Raw genomic sequence first — 17,544 nt, 5'->3', positions numbered from 1 at the left:
AGAAAACGCAGGACTTAAATCCATCTCGGCGTACACAAATGACTGACTGAACAAGACATCTGAACAATTGAATTTATTAAATAAAAAGAAAAGAAATCAGCACAAATCAGCGTCTACATCTTACAAAACACAAGCTGATGATGAACACACAGCTGTTCGCCACCGTGCAGAAGAATTATGACCTGGAACAGAAACACCGTTTCTCTGTTTTACATCAGTAATAGTGTATTTTCTCTCGGTTAATGTACAAGGGAAATGAAGATGAATTAAACACCACGTAAACACCACAAGTTTTCAAATTTCGACGAAGTAGCTGAGACCTTGAATGGTCCAATTTGAGCCTTTCCCCTCCCCGGTGTCTCAAACAATCAGCTGTTACGTTTGGAAATTAATATTCAGCTATGAGGGGCGTACAACGCTGAATAAAAAATGATCTGCATGTTTCAAAATGTGTCCCAAAGACTTAATAAAGCCTTTTAATCTCAGTAAACAAAAATAAAATCTTACTTTTTTTAAACAGGCCCTGGTGGTGTTAAAACTGAGTTTTTAGGCACTCTTCATCCAATTGTGAACAAGGGAACAAACGGGACAAAGTCACAGAAAAACTTGCTCAAAGTTCTGTAAGAAAACTGCTTTAATTAAATCAAAAGACAGATTTTATGTCACATTATTTTAGCCGGGAGAAAGAAAACATCAGATACATATATATATATAAAAAAACAAGAATTAACAGAAGACAGAAATAAAGAACAGAGACACAATCCTGGCTATCTTTTGTCGTCACACCCTGCTGTAATACAGAGCATCTTTATGTGTTTACTACGTTAGTTTCTTCTTTTGTGTGCAGATGGCTGATGGGTCAGAGTTCATTCCTCCAGAAACAAACAGGAAGTAGGGGGGCGGGGGGGACGACCATTTGCAGCTCCATCACCTTCAGTCAGTGTGGGCAAAGTTTGGTGGAGGCGGGTGCAGGTTCTTGGAGGTTTTTTGTCCCTCAGCAGCCACCACCCTCCTCCTCCTCCAGCACCACTCTGCCTATAAGTCTGTACAGCGAGTCAGGAGGAGCGCTTTAGAAGCCCATGCCTCCCATACCGCCCATTCCTCCCATTCCTCCCATGCCGCCGCCTCCGGGCATCTCCTTCTCCTCCTTGGGGATCTCCGTGACGACAGCCTCGGCGGTGGAGAGCAGGGAGGCGACTCCTGCGGCGTCCAGGAGGGCCGTCCTGACCACCTGTGGAGGGAGGAGGTCAGAGGTTAAAGCACTTGTGTTCTGATTTCTGTCAAGTCAAGTTAGCATATAAAAGAGCTGCAATTCATTTTTATTTTATTATAGAATTATCAAGCAACTATTTTTTTTAACAGATTATCTTTTTGCCATTATTGAGAGGAAAGCTGGAGAGAGACAGGAGCGTGGGGAGAAGAGAGTTAATTGTCAATAATTAGTTATGTCACTTCAGAGAGCTTTACAATCTGTGCAACAAGTATCCTCCAGCCTGATGTTAATCTAAAGATCCACAGAGAGTGATTTCTGTACCTTGGTGGGGTCGATGATGCCCTTCTCCACCATGTTGACGTACTCTCCCTGCATGGCGTCGTAGCCAAGCTCAGCTGATCCCTGCAGGATCTTCTCCACCACCAGAGAGCCCTCCACACCGGCGTTCTTAGCGATGGTCATTGAGGGGATCCTGAGCGCCCGCCTGATGATGTCCACACCTGATGATTGGAACGAGGAAGACGGGAAATCAGATCCATGAAGGTGACGGTTTTCACTTTATGCACATGCATAAAGGGCTGGTGAAATGTAATTAGCCAACCTACATAATTTACAGTACATGTTACTCATAAATCAATTTCAGTCTGCGCCCTTTTATTGAATTTTATTAACACTGGAAAACCAAACCCCAAAGTCTTATAAGAAGGTAACAGACGGCCACCAGAACAACCAACATATCAGTGTTTACACATCAACGTGCAGAGTTTAGTCCTCACCAATCTTCTGGTCAGAGTTTGCAGTTTTGACGTCATCCAGTGACGGGATGCAGCGCAGCAGAGCGCAGCCTCCTCCCGGTACGATTCCCTCCTCCACCGCTGCTCGTGTGGCGTTCAGGGCATCTGTAACTCTGTCCTTCTTCTCATTCACCTCCACGTCGCTCGTTCCTCCGATCTGGAATAGAAATTATTCATCACAGCCTTGCAGATTTACAGTGAGCAACATAAAGTAGTGTCTGTGTTTGTGTCTGCGTCGTACCTTGAGCACAGCGACTCCGTCAGACAGCTTGGCGAGCCTCTCGTTGAGCTTCTCCTTCTCGTAGTCGCTCGTCGTGCTCTCCAGCTGCTCAACGATCTCTGCAGCCCGTTTCTCCACGTCAGCGGGGTTTCCTCCTCCCTTCAGCAGCAGGGTGTCGTCTTTGGTGATCTGCACCTCGCCGATTTTACCAAAGTCGTGAGCCTGGATGTCCTCGAGAGCCAGACCCAGAGCCTCCTCTCCAAACACCTGCAGAAAGGAAAAGATAAAAACATGAGTGCATGTCCTTTGTTACATTTACTGATATTAATTGAAAAAAAGCAGCTTGCTAAGTTTATTCATCTTCTCCCTCTTCGGTGGCAAACAGCTGTAGTTTAACACCCTCTTTACAGCGACTGATCCACAGACGGCTTTCATAAATAGAAATCTCTGGAGTGACCAGCTTTGTTTAAACGCTTCCTGAGCTATTGAGGCGTCAAAAAAATTCACTTGAGTTTTGAGAAATAGAAGAACAGTAATCATGGCGTTGAGTATTTTCTCAAGCGTCTCTTTAAAGACAGATTTTAACATCAGAGGTTCTCACACAGAAAGTTACTTGAGGTTGAAAAGTGGACTTACAGTGCCCCCGGTGCTGACTGCCATATCCCTCAGCTGGTTCTTTCTGTTGTCGCCGAAACCTGGAGCTTTAACAGCCACAACCTGAAGCCCGACCTTCAGCCTGCAAAATAAGATGTCCAATATTCACTACTTCTTATCCAACACTCTTCTTTACTATTATTTGTCCCCAGTTTAATCTTTAGGGGATCAGGAAGTAAACAGGATATACCTGTTGAGCACGAGCGTGCTGAGCGCCTCTCCATCCACATCCTCGGCCACGATCACCAGCGGTTTGCGGTGCTGGTTGGCGATCTCCAGAGCCGGCACGATGCTCTGCACGCTGGAGATCTTCTTCTCGCTCAGCAGCAGGTAGGCGTCCTGGAACTCAACCTTCTGACCTGCAAACAGAGAGGACAGACTGAGCATGAGGTTTCTTTAATGTGTAGTGATGTACAGGGGAAATTATATTAGCCAGTATGAGCAGCTTTACCTTTGGCAGTGTTGATGAAGTAAGGGGAGATGTAGCCACGGTCGAACTTCATGCCCTCAATGATCTCCAGCTCATCGTGCAGAGTCTTCCCATCCTAAAATAACATGCGTTCATTACTTCTCTCCTCATAAACAAACCCCAGACCAGTTAATCCTTCTTTAACAGTAATCACCCTGGTTTATACCCCGGAGTTATTGGGTTATCATAAGCCTCTTATGATGATACACAAGTTTGTTCAGGAAGTCAGTAAGTTCACATCATTGTCTTATTCTTTAAAAGTAAAACATCTTATCCATCTTAATTTTCATCCCATATTTGCAACAAATAACATGAAGGAGACCCAGACAGGGAAGGTGCGTTTTCTTTATAGCTTCTGTTTGACCTCAGTGATGAAGGTATAAATCTTTCCTCCTGCCAACAACTCGCTTTAGCTGCTGATATTTTCCACTTCACTTTCCCTCTTGTAATCTGATCCTAAACTAGACGAATCATCAGGTGAGTTACACACAGTGCTAACATGCTTTGCTTGTAATTAGTGCTAGTTAAGAGTCTGGGATCTCTAACAGGCCTTGCAAATAAGCTAAGGCAATACATGGTGTGGTGTCTATCATCATTTATATCTGCACAAATAAAACATCTAAATAAACCTGTAGAAAAGATAAACTTTTGTGAGCTCCCATTAGAGGAAATTCACTTGTTAACAGCAAGAAATTATACTATTAAAAACAATAATATTGATACGATGCACACCTTTCATCCATCTACATATGCCTTTGTTTGGTTGCACAGGAAACACACGGTGTGCAGCATATTACTGTAACTCGATGCAGAAGGAATAAATTGCAAAAAATATACAATTATATAAAGGAATATATGTAAGGACACATATAAAATATATATAATACTTAGAAATTATATGGTGTCCTATGGGACTCTTACCTTGACAGTGATGACTCCCTTGCGGCCGACTTTCTTCATGGCGTTGGAAATGATGTTCCCGATCTCCACGTCTCCGTTAGCTGAGATTGTAGCGACCTTTAAAGACAATAACGAAGATTTCATTGTTATTCTAACGTTATAAACATCTTCTTATGAACTTCAAGAATATACTCCTAACGTGGGTTTACCTGTGCGATCTCCTCAGGTGTGGTGACCGGCTTTGAAAGCTTTTTCAGCTCATTGATGACATGTTCCACGGCCATCATGACTCCGCGACGGATCTCCACGGGGTTGGCGCCCTTGCTGATGGTGTCGAAGCCCTCCTTGGCAATGGCCCGGGCCAGCACTGTGGCGGTGGTGGTGCCGTCGCCGGCCTCCTCGTTTGTGTTGTTGGCGACGTCCTGCACCAGCTTGGCACCGATGTTCTTGTACTTGTCCTTCAGGTCGATGCTCTTGGCCACCGTCACGCCGTCCTTTGTGACCTTCGGGCTGCCCCAGCTCTGCTCAATGATGACGGTGCGACCCTGGAGGAGAGACAGGAAGTGTTGAGATTAAGGGGTCTTGTAGGGTTTGGGGATAAACGGAAAGGGAAATGATAAAATTCTTGTTTATAAAGATGATAAAGTTTGGACTTCTTTTACTTGATATGGAAAGATCTAGCAGACTTTTAAACAGCGATAATAGGGTCCAAATTACATCTTGGGTTTATACCAAATGAGTTAATGGAACTAAGTAACTACACCTCACATTACCTTTGGGCCCATGGTGACGGCCACAGCGTCAGCCAGCAGGTCAACTCCTTGCAGCATGAGAGCTCGGGCATCAGCGCCAAACTTCACATCCTTAGCGTAGGCTCGTGTCAGGTGAGGAGCCAGCGCCCGGCACACTGGCCTCACCTGCTTCATGACTGTTGGTAAACGGAACATCTCTGTGGGAAGAGAAGAAAGCACATCTCAATTAATAATCAGCAAAATTATGAATTTAATGCTTTCTGTAAGAGCTGCAGGGATCTTAAATGCACTAAAAATAAACCATGTGATGAGTGGAGTCAAAGAATGCCTAATTATTCTCCTCCCCAGTTCACAGGAGGACAGACCATCTGTTATAAAAGGTTAACTGTGCCCCTTGTGGCCACTAGAGGTATGACACGCTACCAATGAATGAATGGACATCCACTTATGGGGATGGTCAAACATTGTCAGAGCTCTGCAAGTCACCTTCAACAGAGAGGTTCAAGTATAACCAAGAGAACATGTCAGAGAGAGACGGGGGATAGATGTGCTTTCACAAAAACACACTAGATTATTACAAAAACCGATACGTAAGCAGGTTTTAAATGCTTCTACCGCACGTTTTAAATAAGACAATATAATTAAAACACTTAAGTACATATAATCCCATTAAGGCTGCAACTACATAAAACGTATAGTCTGTCAGAAATGCTCTCACTTATGTACTGTATTTTATCAATTAGATGTCAGAAAATAGAGTGAAATGGGTATTACAGGTTCCCAAACAAAAAAGTGCCATCTTCATATTGATTCTCTGTCTCTAACCAACAGCTCAACTCCCTGACTTATTAAATTAATATTAATCTAAGAGAGACAAGGAGCAACTTCGAACATTTAAGAGGATTGAAAAGGACATTTTGATTGATAAATGTCTTTAAAAAGTGTTACATTCTTATTAGTTATGATTAGGTAAAATTCCCCGTGGCTGTATCCCAAACCCCTCAGGAAAAACTGCCAAGTATGCTTCCAAATCGTGTCTAGCTATCCCAACACCATTCATTTTCCTACTATTTATCATATTTCATATATTAATAACGAAGAATCCGATTTTAATTCACAGTGGCCTTGATCGTGACTAGGTTATTAATCTCCAATTCAGTTCCTGGTTACCCCACGTGTGCTCTTCGGGTCGTGCGTCACAAGGTCATATTGTAAAAGCATGTGCGGAACTGCCTCTCCACCATCACTGCTCAGCTAACGTCTAATCATCACACTGTCATCAACCCTCTGATCCATAACGGCTCAATTCTTCTGAAACTGACGACAAATTCTTACTAATAAGACTCTTCCTGTGCTGTCATTCAAGTTGTGCATAGCTCTGTGGCAGAGAATGACTTGAATCGAGAGAGATTTCATCAGACAGGCACGAGACACGGCATTCATTACTGACTTAATCAAATTTGATATCCGTCTGAGATTAAATCAATAGTTTGTAGCTAGTTCTACAGCTAGCTAACAACTACTAAAAAGATCTAAGCATGTATGTCCTTGCAGTTATTGAGAGAAGTCTGTTAGCTACGAGTTACTTAAGCTAGCTATCCTGAAAAGTCTTTGCTAGCACAAAATCTACCATGAAAAGCCAGCGCTTGTCTAAATAACATAGAGCCTGTAATATCATCTTTATAGCTTTAAAGACTTTGTAAAATGTAAGCACTTACTTGTGAGGTAAAAAGCTTGTGCCTGCTACGAGGTGCACGTCTGCAAGACGGAATGATATAACGCCTGGACGTTTGAGGACAGCGGTATGGTGCAAGACAAGTGAGCTGCTGAGATGGGACTGCACATGGCCTATCACATCCGGGTAATTCACCGGTGCGCCCCGGACCATGTATAACAGCAAACAAGTTTAAATAACTGCCTTATTTTAACGTTTCTAGCTTAAAAACTCACAAACAATAAAAATGTATAGGTAATTTAAACATTTAGTTTCACGCTCCATAAATAAATCATACTTTATTATCATAAATATACATATCGCGTGTTAGTGCTCGATCCCGGGCGGACGATTCTAGAATTTTCCCGTGTGCCATTGGAGGAAAAAATAAAGGTCAAAGTTGACATTGTGCAATATTGCTTCAGTTTAAAATGTATGAAATAGAGAGAAATTGCTCAATAATTCAGTTTTTATGTCGCCTTTACATGTTTTAGTCAGATTTAATCACATTTATATGTGGGAATGTGTGTTTTACTCTCTGTGTTAGCCGTTAGGTGTACTAGAATTTTTTGTTAGGCAAGGGGCAAGTAGTACGCATGCGCAGAATCGTTCTAGAGATTTCCTCACGTGGATTCCCCCTCAGTGTGTCAGATCCACGCTCAAGAAGAAATCGGGGTGCTGCTTCATATCGGCTCTCAGACCTCTTACTCATCAAGACATGGTAAGACACTTTGTTCAAAACAGTGGGTGCTTATTGCAAAAACTGAGTATAGTGCTGTGGTCAGCCAGCGAACAATTAACAGGCTGTATATCGCTGCTAAGTAAACGTTAGCAGCTAGCTAATTTTATGTTAGCTACCTATAATGTCGATTCACAAGGTCAATCAGTTCAGAAGCCGTGAGAGAGGAGCCGTATTAGTTAAACACAGGCGTGTTTGTGTCATTATATGTTATAAATGCTCTCAGAGGAGAAAACGGAGGATGTGTTATGTGCTTATCTTGCATATGCACAAAATCGCTGTTAATTTACACATTAACACATACTCCTGCTCTCTGGTTGAGACTGAGTTTGTTTGCCGTCATCAAACGGGCATCAGGGATCCTAGAGATGTGCAGAGAAATTCATTTTATAGTTAACTGATCGTGACATTATAGCTGCAGGAGTCACGTGTGTATGAATGAATTGTAAGTGATCCCAAAAGTCTGACTGTTATTCAGACTACTTTGGACAAAAGATATTTCAAGCTGTGTTGTTGTAACCTGTTTGTTAGATTAATCTGTCGTATTGCACTTTGCATGCCCTTGGTCTGTGAAATACTACATTACATACACGTTTAAATCACTTCCGGCTTCCGCTACGTAGACTGTGACCTCATGATGACCAACGTGCAGCATTTGTCTCATCGAGACTAAATCCCTTTAAAACGCAGCGTGAATAATCTTCTTTGGCAACTTATTTGTGCTATGACAGACTGTAAATGTTAATGCACCATTAAATGTGTTAAATAACCTGATTTTAAAACGGATGCTGTGAGGAATTTACACAGTAAAATGTACTGCTAGAAATACAGAGTGCATGAATCGAAGACAAGGATATTATATATATATAACAAAAATTGCCCATAACGTTGCTAGTTGATATAGTTTACTTTACCTAAAATTAAATCTGTACCTCTGTTGAAAGTATAAAGTGCTAAATTTTGGGATCAACTGATATACATAGGGGAACACTCAGCAGTTATTATAACAGTTATTGCAGCTGAAAAGTAGAAAATGTGACCTTATCAATCATAACCATCATCTTATCTTATTAATCGTAGTTCTTACCTAGTTATACAGTATGAAAAGATTACTAAAATATTATGTGTATGAAATCATCCCCAAAAGTTGTTGGTTTATTTTATATATCTTGCTTAAAGATTAAACAAACAATTCTGCTTAAAAACCCAGTCCTTTTATTAACAGTATAAAGTCCAGCTTTTACTAATCTGATTTAACTTAATCTTCATTTTGAAGGCTGTGGTTTGTGGTGCAGTGGATTTATTGATTTACATGCTTATTATTATAAATGAGTTGGACAAGTTATTAGAAACACAATAGTAAAACAAAAAATCATGCAACTGACAGGTTATTCATCAGCATCTTATGCAACTTGTACCCCACCACCTCATAAAGTACAACACAGAACCCTCTGGAAACCTGGACAAACAGGCCTCATCGGTTATCTGAAACAGTTGAAAACCTGGAGGACGTTTCCTCACAGATCAAGGCTGTTATCCTGGCCTCATGTTTGTATTTTGCAACTGTGACCAAGTCCCTGAAATACCAAGATGCCTCTATCAGGAGTCCTTGTCAGGAGTCCTTGTCCTTCACTGCCTCAGGTTAAACAGTCACTATGAAAATGTTGCTCCACCTCCTTTTTTCCTCTACTGGATCTGATCAGTCAACAAACCCCGGACCTGTCCTTCTCCCCACCCCCACCTTTTTTAACTCTCAGACAACCTTCAGCCAAGGTCACTCATACATCTGCTGTTATCAGACTGTTAGCAGCTGCTGCTATAAATCTTGCTAAGCTGCAGTCTTTCCAAATTCAAGTGCAGCTTGTTGCTTGAGACATCGCCTGAATTATGTGATTTAATAAAGAAAACCTGACTCTCGTTACTTTGAGCTTTGCAAAAAAGACATTCTCAAAGGCCGCCTGTGTTCATTTATTGTTCAGACACTGTCCTTACTTAAGCTCTGCAGCCTCACCCCTCCTCTTTTCCTCCCCCTTTCCTTACGGACAGCCATAATAACTGTTTAATCATTCCTCTATTTAACCAGAGGATTTTTCTTTTCAAAACATTTAGCTGAACTTTGAGCTTGTGCAAAGTTGCTGCTGTGTTGGCTTTGCTATTACGCTGCATCAAATCATATAAAGATTATGTGTGTGTTTGCAAATTGCGAAACCCACTTTAAAGTCAGTGGGGTCGAGGGTCTCTGGGTTTGTTCAACACAAGCTCTGACTCAACACAGCAGCTTCCATGAGGTTTATCTAAATGTTACAGAAAGTATCATGGTTTTATTAAGTGGTGTATAAAATTTTATGGTTCTTATTATCCGTTGTGGTTGCTTGCAGGCCTTTAGAAAGTTCCTCCCCTTGTTCGACCGGGTGCTGGTGGAGCGCTTCACCGCAGAGACGGTAACGAAAGGCGGCATCATGCTGCCAGAGAAGTCTCAAGGCAAAGTGCTGCAGGCCACAGTGGTGGCAATCGGACCCGGCTCTGTCAATCAGGTAAAAATGTTACAGATACTAGTATTGCACTGAGGCTATGAGGAATGTAGGATTTTATAGTTAAAAGACCCTTGTTTGACTTTTCATCTGATGTTTTATTTCCAGAAAGGGAACGTGCAGCCAGTCAGTGTGAAGGTTGGGGAGAAAGTTCTCCTACCTGAGTACGGTGGAACTAAAATCAGTCTGGAGGATAAGGTGCAGTAAATTTGTCTTTTCAACTCAATCAGTTAACATTTGTTTTTGTGCCTTCCTCAGTTAATTTCCTGTTTTCTTTCCTCCAGGATTACTTCCTGTTCCGTGATGCAGATATCCTCGGTAAATACGTCGAATGAGTCTTCATTTATTTTTGTCGCTGTAGAAGTCCCTGTCATCCCCGGAGAGAAGAAATTAAGTCGCCTCATTCATGTCTGTTTTTTCTTTTTTTTTTGTTCTATGTTATTCCAATTGTAAATAATTCTGATCACATTTTGTTACAATAATAAAGGTGAACTGTTGGAGTTTTGTCTCAAACTGTTTTTTTAAGTGAAGCCATGTAAGAAGTTTGGAAAGGAAGTCTGTCTTTTGTGGAGCAACAAACAACATCTAGAAATTCAAGCAAGATTGCCAGCTACTGCTTTCATCTTTAGCTTTAAACTTTTTGAAAAGGTTTTTAATGAAAATACTTAGTTGTTTTAGTACTGTTAGCTGATAAAATAATTTAAGGGTGTTGAATATATAATTTCCTCCTCTGAAGTAAAGTGGAGTACAAGAAGATGCATACAATACTCAGTATGAGTACTTCGAGTAATTCAGCATAATTTGCCCCCTACTGCTCCACAGATCAAGAATAAATTGGCTTAAATGGAAAAGGAAAAATACTACATTTGTAGTTTAGTACAGTTTTAAGGTGTATTCAGATAATTTCCTTAATAAAAGTATTAATACCACACTGAAAATTGGTTGCATTTTACGGTTGAACAAATTTTAACTTGAACTGATTGGTAGCTTTATCTTGCATCATATTCTATAGGATCATCATGTGCTTGTGTTTTAGAAGGCCTGTTTTCTTGAACTCAGAAAAACAGCCTTATTGAAGCTTTGTGACCAAACATTTCCGGCTAATTCAATGGTATTCAAAATAGTTTATTTGGCCTAAGAAGTAGGTTAATTTCCCCAACAAAGAAAGGAACACCTAACCACTCCTAAACTGAAATAATGTCTTGCTGCGTTCAAGTGCTCCTCGGATGCTCGGAGTTCCCAGATTGAAAAGTAGTTCTTCCGACTTCGGTGTGTTGAGGAGCTTTAAGACGGATATTTTATTTTTCAGGACTAACAAGGTAACTCTATGTGGGCAGCAACTAACGGCTGCAGCCTATTCAATTTAACTCTTGACATTTGAAAAAAGTAAATTTTCAATCCGAATATCTAAAAAGTGTGACCATAAAACTAACGTTTACTTTGGTTCACCATATTCCTTTGAGAAATGAAGTAAATTCTGACAACTCGGCAAATCAGGTAATGAAATATTCTCCAACTCGTTAGAGCCTTCATGTTAAATTTCCCAGTCGGAAATACATTTTCCGATTATTCCGACACCACGTGAATGCAGGTGAATCCGCCGCTACAACCCAGCGGTTGACGTACATCCGGGTATTCTGTCGAGATGGTCATGGCGGAGGGTACTGCAGTTCTCAGGAGGAATCGGCCTGGAACCAAGGCAAAGGTGCGTTTTTAACCTGCGGGAACACACGAACAATACTTCTAATAACCCCTAAGACTCTTTGATGCTGTCTCATTTGAGTCTTGCTGTTTAATTTCACGTCTTTGTCGAAAACTTTGGTCGCAGACAACATATAGGAAGGGCCTGACCTGGAAATGGCCAGCGAAGCTAATGCTAGCTGTCGCTCCGTCTATTTCCTGGAGTAACGTTATCTCCAATGACTCTTAGTTTTTCTGAGGATACATCCCGGTGGACTCATTGTTTCGTGATTAATAATGGCTGATTTTGTGAATGACGTTCGCACAAGATCCTCAAACTTACAATTAATCTCCTAGCGGTAAAGCTTGTTAGCTGTTTGCTTTGCAGGACGTAGTCGCACCCAAGCTGACGTGATTTAGCTAAACAGCTAGCGTCAAGTTAGAACCTAGCTGTGAGTATTTCATATAAACGAACGGTTGCTAACTTTAAATGAGGTATCCCCTCTGCCATGAAACTTTAACCGCATAGCTGTGCTAACTAACGTTAGTTTCTTTTACTCTATATTTTATTATTTGTCATATGAATTATATCGATAGAGTTGACAGAATGCTGCTAGTTAACGTCAGATGACAGCTGTCTAACGTTAGCCTTGTTTACGCTAACCAAGCTAGCTCTGTCCACTTGGAATGTAGACTAAATCTGTCCTTCCTCCATGTATAGGATTTCTACAATTGGCCGGATGAATCATTCGAAGAGATGGACAGCACTCTGGCTGTTCAACAGGTGTGTTGTCATGGTGTGTGTGTGTGTGTGCCTGTGTGTGGCCCACCCATTTGGTCATTTTTACACTGCCTGAAGTGCTACAATGTTTAAGCACATAATTTAAGCGGATGTATTTGCTTATTAAACTAAACGTATTGATGGATCGCTGCTTTTATAACAAGTAATTTGATGATACATAACATATTTCCAGCACTAAATGTAATCTTAAACAAAAGTTAATCATATCAAGGGCTGGGTGGTATTTTATCGGAGTATAAACAATCAGTTGTAATCTGAATCTGATGGCCAAGCTAGCAAAGGCATTCGTATTTTGAGTTCAGAAATGTAAATAACTGATGGTATAACATTTTAACAACAAAGAAAGACAGTAAATGCTTAGCTTTTAAGAAGCTGGAATGAGCAAATTAATTGTGTTTTTGCTTGGATAAACAACTGAATAGATGAATCTATTTATCAATATATATGGTGATCATTTCCATTTAACTGACCACCCGTTCCAATTCTTTTACAATGCCTTAATTGTAAAAGCATGATGACATTGCTTTACAGTAAGGGCCTTATAATTGTTTTAAAAAGAGAATGACCTTGAGCATGCTGAGCCGGTTGATGATGCCATGGCTTATAGTCATCCACCAAGCGCCCTCTACCATCCTTTATCAGTCTGTATGTGTCTTTACCTTTGCCTCAAGTTTTCATGGTCATAATATGTGTTGTGAAAACAGTAGATTTTGACGCAGTCACTCAGTTTGTAAAGTTAATTGCCTGTCATGCTGTACTTCCTGCATTACTGTGTGTACAATGTCACAGCTTAAAAGATGTGCCTGTTGCACTGTCACCAATATCGTTGTCCATTGCAATGTTTTACTGTGGGTGTTTTTCCTGTTATTTTATGGCCATATGTATCCCCACCTCAACAGTATCTTAAACAAACTCATATGGAGTCCAGGACGTGTTGCTACCTCAAATTTTGATCTTGCTTGAGGGATTCCGATGTGTCCCAACACATTATTTCTTTGCCCATATGTACACTGAGACAGCAGGAGGAATGCTGCTGTAATCATTCCTCCTGTCCATACTTGTCATAAAGAGATCCCTACCTAACACTGTTACAATGTATGCTCCTCATTCTCAGGAAAAATGCATTCCTAATGCATGCTGAGGATTATATCAGAGGCTTCAGCAGTTGGATTAAATTAATAACTTATATAATTTTCTCTTTGTGTTATTGTCGCTCTGCTGCAGCTCTGCTGCAGCTCAGCAACAAAGCCCAAAGAGGGAATATCACACTGTAACTTTGGAAAATATAACCTCTTTAAGAGAGGTTCAACTGTGGGCCTCATGTCACGTGTAAATGTACCCAATCCTTATTTATTCGGCACTAACAGTGGAATAGTTATTGGATAACCAGCGTATTACTGCCATATGAAGATATAGATCCCTTTGTCATGGCTGTCATGGCTGAGGATTTCTATTAAAGTGTTTAATCGCTGTCTTTCAGTACATTCAGCAGAACATCAGATCAGATTGTTCCAACATCGACAAAATCCTGGAGCCTCCGGAGGGTCAGGACGAGGGCGTGTGGAAGTACGAGCACCTCAGGTAAGTTCAAAAACACAACCACAGCTATACATACATATGTTCTTGAGTGTCTTATCTTTACTTTATTGATTTTCTCCATTTGAACACAACAATGTTAACGGTGAAATAAGCAGCGTTGGAGCTGGAGACAGCTGCAGGCTCCATATGTTGAATTTGAGGACATTTTGGGGTTAATGGAAGGGATGGGTTGATGATTATAAGAGGAAGAGTGGGATGCAATAGATAATCTCAGCCCTCAAATCACCGGCCTGACAATAGTGTTTAAATCTTACTTAAAAAGTGCACATAATATTTGCCCCGTTCCTGTTTGCTGCAGCAGAAATCTAATAGGATTACTTGCTCATGCTGATGTAACTGTTCTTTTGTTCTGTTCTGTTTGTAGGCAGTTCTGTCTGGAGCTCAACGGACTAGCTGTTAAACTGCAGGTAAGTGTCTAGATCACCAGGTGTATTTACTCTTTTATATTTTCAATATTTTCAATGATTCAATCGAGAATTCGGACAGTTCTTGAATGTAAACCAAACTTGACTGGCAAAAAAATAACCTCAGGGTGTTAATTCTTATAATACTGGAACGTTTATTCATATTTTATACCCTTTACTACTCTGTTCTGCAACTGGAGCACAATTTACTGCAGGATAAAATGAGCTTCATCGTATTATATCCTGCAGATTATTCGCTCTTGGGCATTAGAAACTTTCCCATTCAGAAACTAGTTTGTAGTATAGGTTAATAATAGGCTGTTGTACTCAGAAAGAAGAAATGTATATATGTTAATTATGACTTAATGTGAAAAATAATGGCAGCTGTAGTGATGCTCTTTTTTCCCTCCGTCAGAGTGAGTGCCATCCAGACACCTGCACCCAGATGACCGCCACAGAGCAGTGGATCTTTTTATGTGCTGCCCACAAGACACCCAAAGAGGTCAGTCGGTCTCCCTTAAAGGCTGCTTTCACATGTCCAGACCCCTCAGCATGATTTGTCTCCTCCTTACCTTTTACAATTTTGCTTCTGCATCCTCAGTGCCCTGCCATTGATTACACCAGGCACACGCTGGACGGAGCTGCCTGTCTTCTCAATAGCAACAAATACTTCCCCAGCAGGTCAGTCATGTTTCACAGATGTATTAAGTTCACACTGCAAACTTGTTAGGAGACAATTCAGGCATTGGAAAAGAATCAAGAAAGCTTAAGAGGAGGTCAAACCCTGCATACTTTCATAAAAACATCACTTAGCTTGAAACACACTCATACTTTTATTGCCATCTTGGCTGCAGTGGGTGTTTGTAGTGCTATGAAGTGCTGTGAGGCAAAACAAATAATTCCGTTTCTGTTATTTTACACAGCTAATGTCTGATGTGTCTTTGCAGGGTGAGCATCAAGGAGTCATCAGTGGCCAAACTGGGCTCCGTCTGTCGTCGCATCTATAGGATATTCTCTCATGCCTACTTCCATCATCGCCAGATATTCGACAAGTATGAGGTACGTGTCACTCATCCATCCATTTCTGGCTGGAAGGTTTTTTAGGTACAATTACTTTCTTAAAATCAAACTTAATAGCAACGACCAGAGTGTATTGTAGGTACTTTTCTGCCCTCTGTAGGCAGACTTTAGGCAGGAAAGCAAACTGTAAAACAGAGAGAGCTTGTAATGCTTTATTTTGTGTCTAATTGGGGTGAATATTTTACCCCCCAAAGTATAATCGGAATCTGTTCCACACAAGATCTTAAAATATGCAGATGTTACTCTGTCGGAGAGACTGAGTATACTCAAGAGACGCTGCAGGAAGTTGTTATTTTAGAGGTTGTCGCTTATAGGAAGCAACTGTGTCTGTGTTTGCGTCTGTTTCTTTCTGTATTTAAATTACATAGGATCTTAATGTACAATTGAACACATTAAAGTATGGGCTTTAAAAAAGTAATTTATTCTGTGCCCTCATCGTTCTTTTACTGTATGGATGATCTGCTGAAATTTTAAGTGTTAATTTTACCTGAAGCAAAAAGGTAAAAATTAGATTGAGGGAGACTGGAGAGGACTAATAAGAACTTTAGTCTGAAGACTAAATCTGTAATAGCTGCCAAAATTAACACTGGAGTCTGCAGAGTTTCAGTGTTGTGACGTGTTTTTTGTGTGTACAGAACGAGACGTTCCTGTGTCATCGGTTCACGCGCTTCGTCATGAAGTACAACCTGATGTCCAAGGACAACCTGATCGTTCCCATCCTGGAGGAGGAGGTGCAGAACACCTCGTCAGCCGGGGAGAGCGAGGCCTGAGAGACCGCTGCTGCCATACGGGAGACGACACATGTAAAAACACACACCACAGAGGACACACACACACACACACACACACACACACATACACACATACACACATTATACACACACTACAGTGTATTAAGCCTCCATGTCCCTCCACCTGCGTCACCTGTGTCTATCTCAAAGGAAGTAAAGAGGAGCAGAGTTCAGCCATGTCTGCGGGTTTTATTTCCTCTCTGTTCGTCCAATCAGATCCACCGGAGTCGTTTCCTGCTCTCACACTAAAAAACCCTTTTTTCCTTTTTATTCTTCTTTAAGCAGCTGGATTTGCAAAAACTTATGTAATCATGGTGACCTGTATTGTTGACAAAGGCACACACTGACAGCCTCCCCCTCCTCCCCCCTCCCTCTCTGTATATAACCCCCACTCCTCCCCCCTCCCCTCTCTCTTTTAATTCACTATCATGTTTTCTGATGGTGCTTCACTTCCTGTCTCTGCTTCTGTTCTCTATTCGCTTGTGTTGCCTGTTTTTTGGGGGGGTTGTCTCATGAAATGGATCACCTAATTAGCCTGCTGACGTAATAATGCTATAAACACAATGTTTTAGGTGTGTGGCTCGTGTGGTAGTGAACAAAGACAAACTTAACCTCTAGCTTCGTACGTGTACTAGCAGTCAGATATTCTTTCTCGGAGTATTTAGGAAGGCTTGTTGGCTAACTCTGATCCTGCTTTGTGACATGCCCCCGTTTTAATACTGTATGAAATGTGCCTGATATTCCCCCTTCTCATTCACAAAATATTAACGTGTCTATGCGCAGAAATTGAGCTGCTGTAAGCCGGTTTGTAACGCTGTAAACATTCGATGAGTAAAAACGAGGACGGTGGAATATCAGCTACATTTATCGGAGCACAACCTCCCCTCTTTACCCTCCCCCTCATTAAGTTATTTTGTGGGAGGAGTCTTGTCAATCCAACCCACTTTTTTTTTTTAATGGACTAAAAAATTTTGTTACTGTTGACATTTTCATGATGTCTGTTAATAAAAAAGACCTATTATTCAGATGGATGTGTGGACATTTTTATTTATTTCCATCCAAATGTTTGGTGAATTTTTCATCAAAAAGTATCGTTCATGTCGAGATTAATCCGGACTGAAATGAGTCAGAAACACTGTTTAAGGGCGCTTTCACACCTAAAGTCTGTTTGATCGAATCAAAGACCAAGTTGTTACAAATTG

General features: G+C 41.1%; 2 protein-coding genes across 4 annotated transcripts; one reads left to right on the top strand and one right to left on the bottom strand.

The window, feature by feature from the left end:
* Positions 1 to 58: 58 nt before the first annotated feature.
* On the bottom strand, positions 59 to 6,806 carry hspd1 (heat shock 60 protein 1). The gene is made up of 11 exons (XM_069663309.1): positions 6,721 to 6,806; positions 5,024 to 5,199; positions 4,460 to 4,795; positions 4,272 to 4,367; positions 3,333 to 3,426; positions 3,072 to 3,240; positions 2,864 to 2,963; positions 2,249 to 2,494; positions 1,990 to 2,164; positions 1,535 to 1,713; positions 59 to 1,231 (listed from the first exon to the last, which is right to left on the bottom strand). Exons 2-11 carry the CDS (start codon positions 5,195 to 5,197, stop codon positions 1,070 to 1,072), a joined length of 1,731 nt encoding a protein of 576 aa, XP_069519410.1. The 5' UTR covers positions 5,198 to 5,199; positions 6,721 to 6,806; the 3' UTR covers positions 59 to 1,069.
* Positions 6,807 to 7,336: 530 nt separating this feature from the next.
* LOC138592692 (MOB-like protein phocein) lies at positions 7,337 to 17,367 on the top strand. Of its 3 annotated transcripts, XM_069663543.1 has the most exons (9): positions 7,337 to 7,437; positions 9,834 to 9,989; positions 12,388 to 12,450; positions 13,949 to 14,049; positions 14,432 to 14,474; positions 14,887 to 14,973; positions 15,073 to 15,152; positions 15,419 to 15,530; positions 16,187 to 17,367. In XM_069663543.1, exons 1-9 carry the CDS (start codon positions 7,435 to 7,437, stop codon positions 16,319 to 16,321), a joined length of 780 nt encoding a protein of 259 aa, XP_069519644.1. In that variant the 5' UTR covers positions 7,337 to 7,434; the 3' UTR covers positions 16,322 to 17,367. The 3 variants fall into 3 exon arrangements, with proteins under 3 accessions (XP_069519644.1, XP_069519643.1, XP_069519642.1); XM_069663541.1 differs by lacking the exons at positions 7,337 to 7,437; positions 9,834 to 9,989 and adding an exon at positions 11,627 to 11,691; XM_069663542.1 differs by lacking the exons at positions 12,388 to 12,450; positions 13,949 to 14,049; positions 14,432 to 14,474; ... (2 more) ...; positions 15,419 to 15,530; positions 16,187 to 17,367 and adding exons at positions 10,095 to 10,184; positions 10,271 to 10,486.
* The last annotated feature ends 177 nt before the right edge of the window (positions 17,368 to 17,544 follow it).

This window comes from Semicossyphus pulcher, unplaced genomic scaffold, assembly GCF_022749685.1.
Source record: "Semicossyphus pulcher isolate SPU_LCO1_2020_fin unplaced genomic scaffold, fSemPul1.0.p SCAF_15, whole genome shotgun sequence".
NCBI classification, from domain to species: Eukaryota; Metazoa; Chordata; class Actinopteri; order Labriformes; family Labridae; genus Semicossyphus; species Semicossyphus pulcher.
Note: the sequence above shows the minus strand (reverse complement) of the source record. Positions and strands in the feature narration are given on the sequence as shown.

Bases quoted from the DNA above. Each gene is read 5' to 3' on its own strand.
- hspd1 (XM_069663309.1), bottom strand. From the start codon at position 5,197: ATGTTCCGTTTACCAACAGTCATGAAGCAGGTGAGGCCAGTGTGCCGG. The intron at 4,368-4,459 runs GTAAACCCACGT...TTGTCTTTAAAG, and splicing joins CACCTGAGGAGATCGCACAG to GTCGCTACAATCTCAGCTAA. The intron at 2,165-2,248 runs GTACGACGCAGA...TTTCTATTCCAG, and splicing joins ACGGAGTCGCTGTGCTCAAG to ATCGGAGGAACGAGCGACGT.
- LOC138592692 (XM_069663543.1), top strand. The intron at 12,451-13,948 runs GTGTGTTGTCAT...GCTGTCTTTCAG, and splicing joins GCACTCTGGCTGTTCAACAG to TACATTCAGCAGAACATCAG. The intron at 15,153-15,418 runs GTCAGTCATGTT...GTGTCTTTGCAG, and splicing joins AACAAATACTTCCCCAGCAG to GGTGAGCATCAAGGAGTCAT.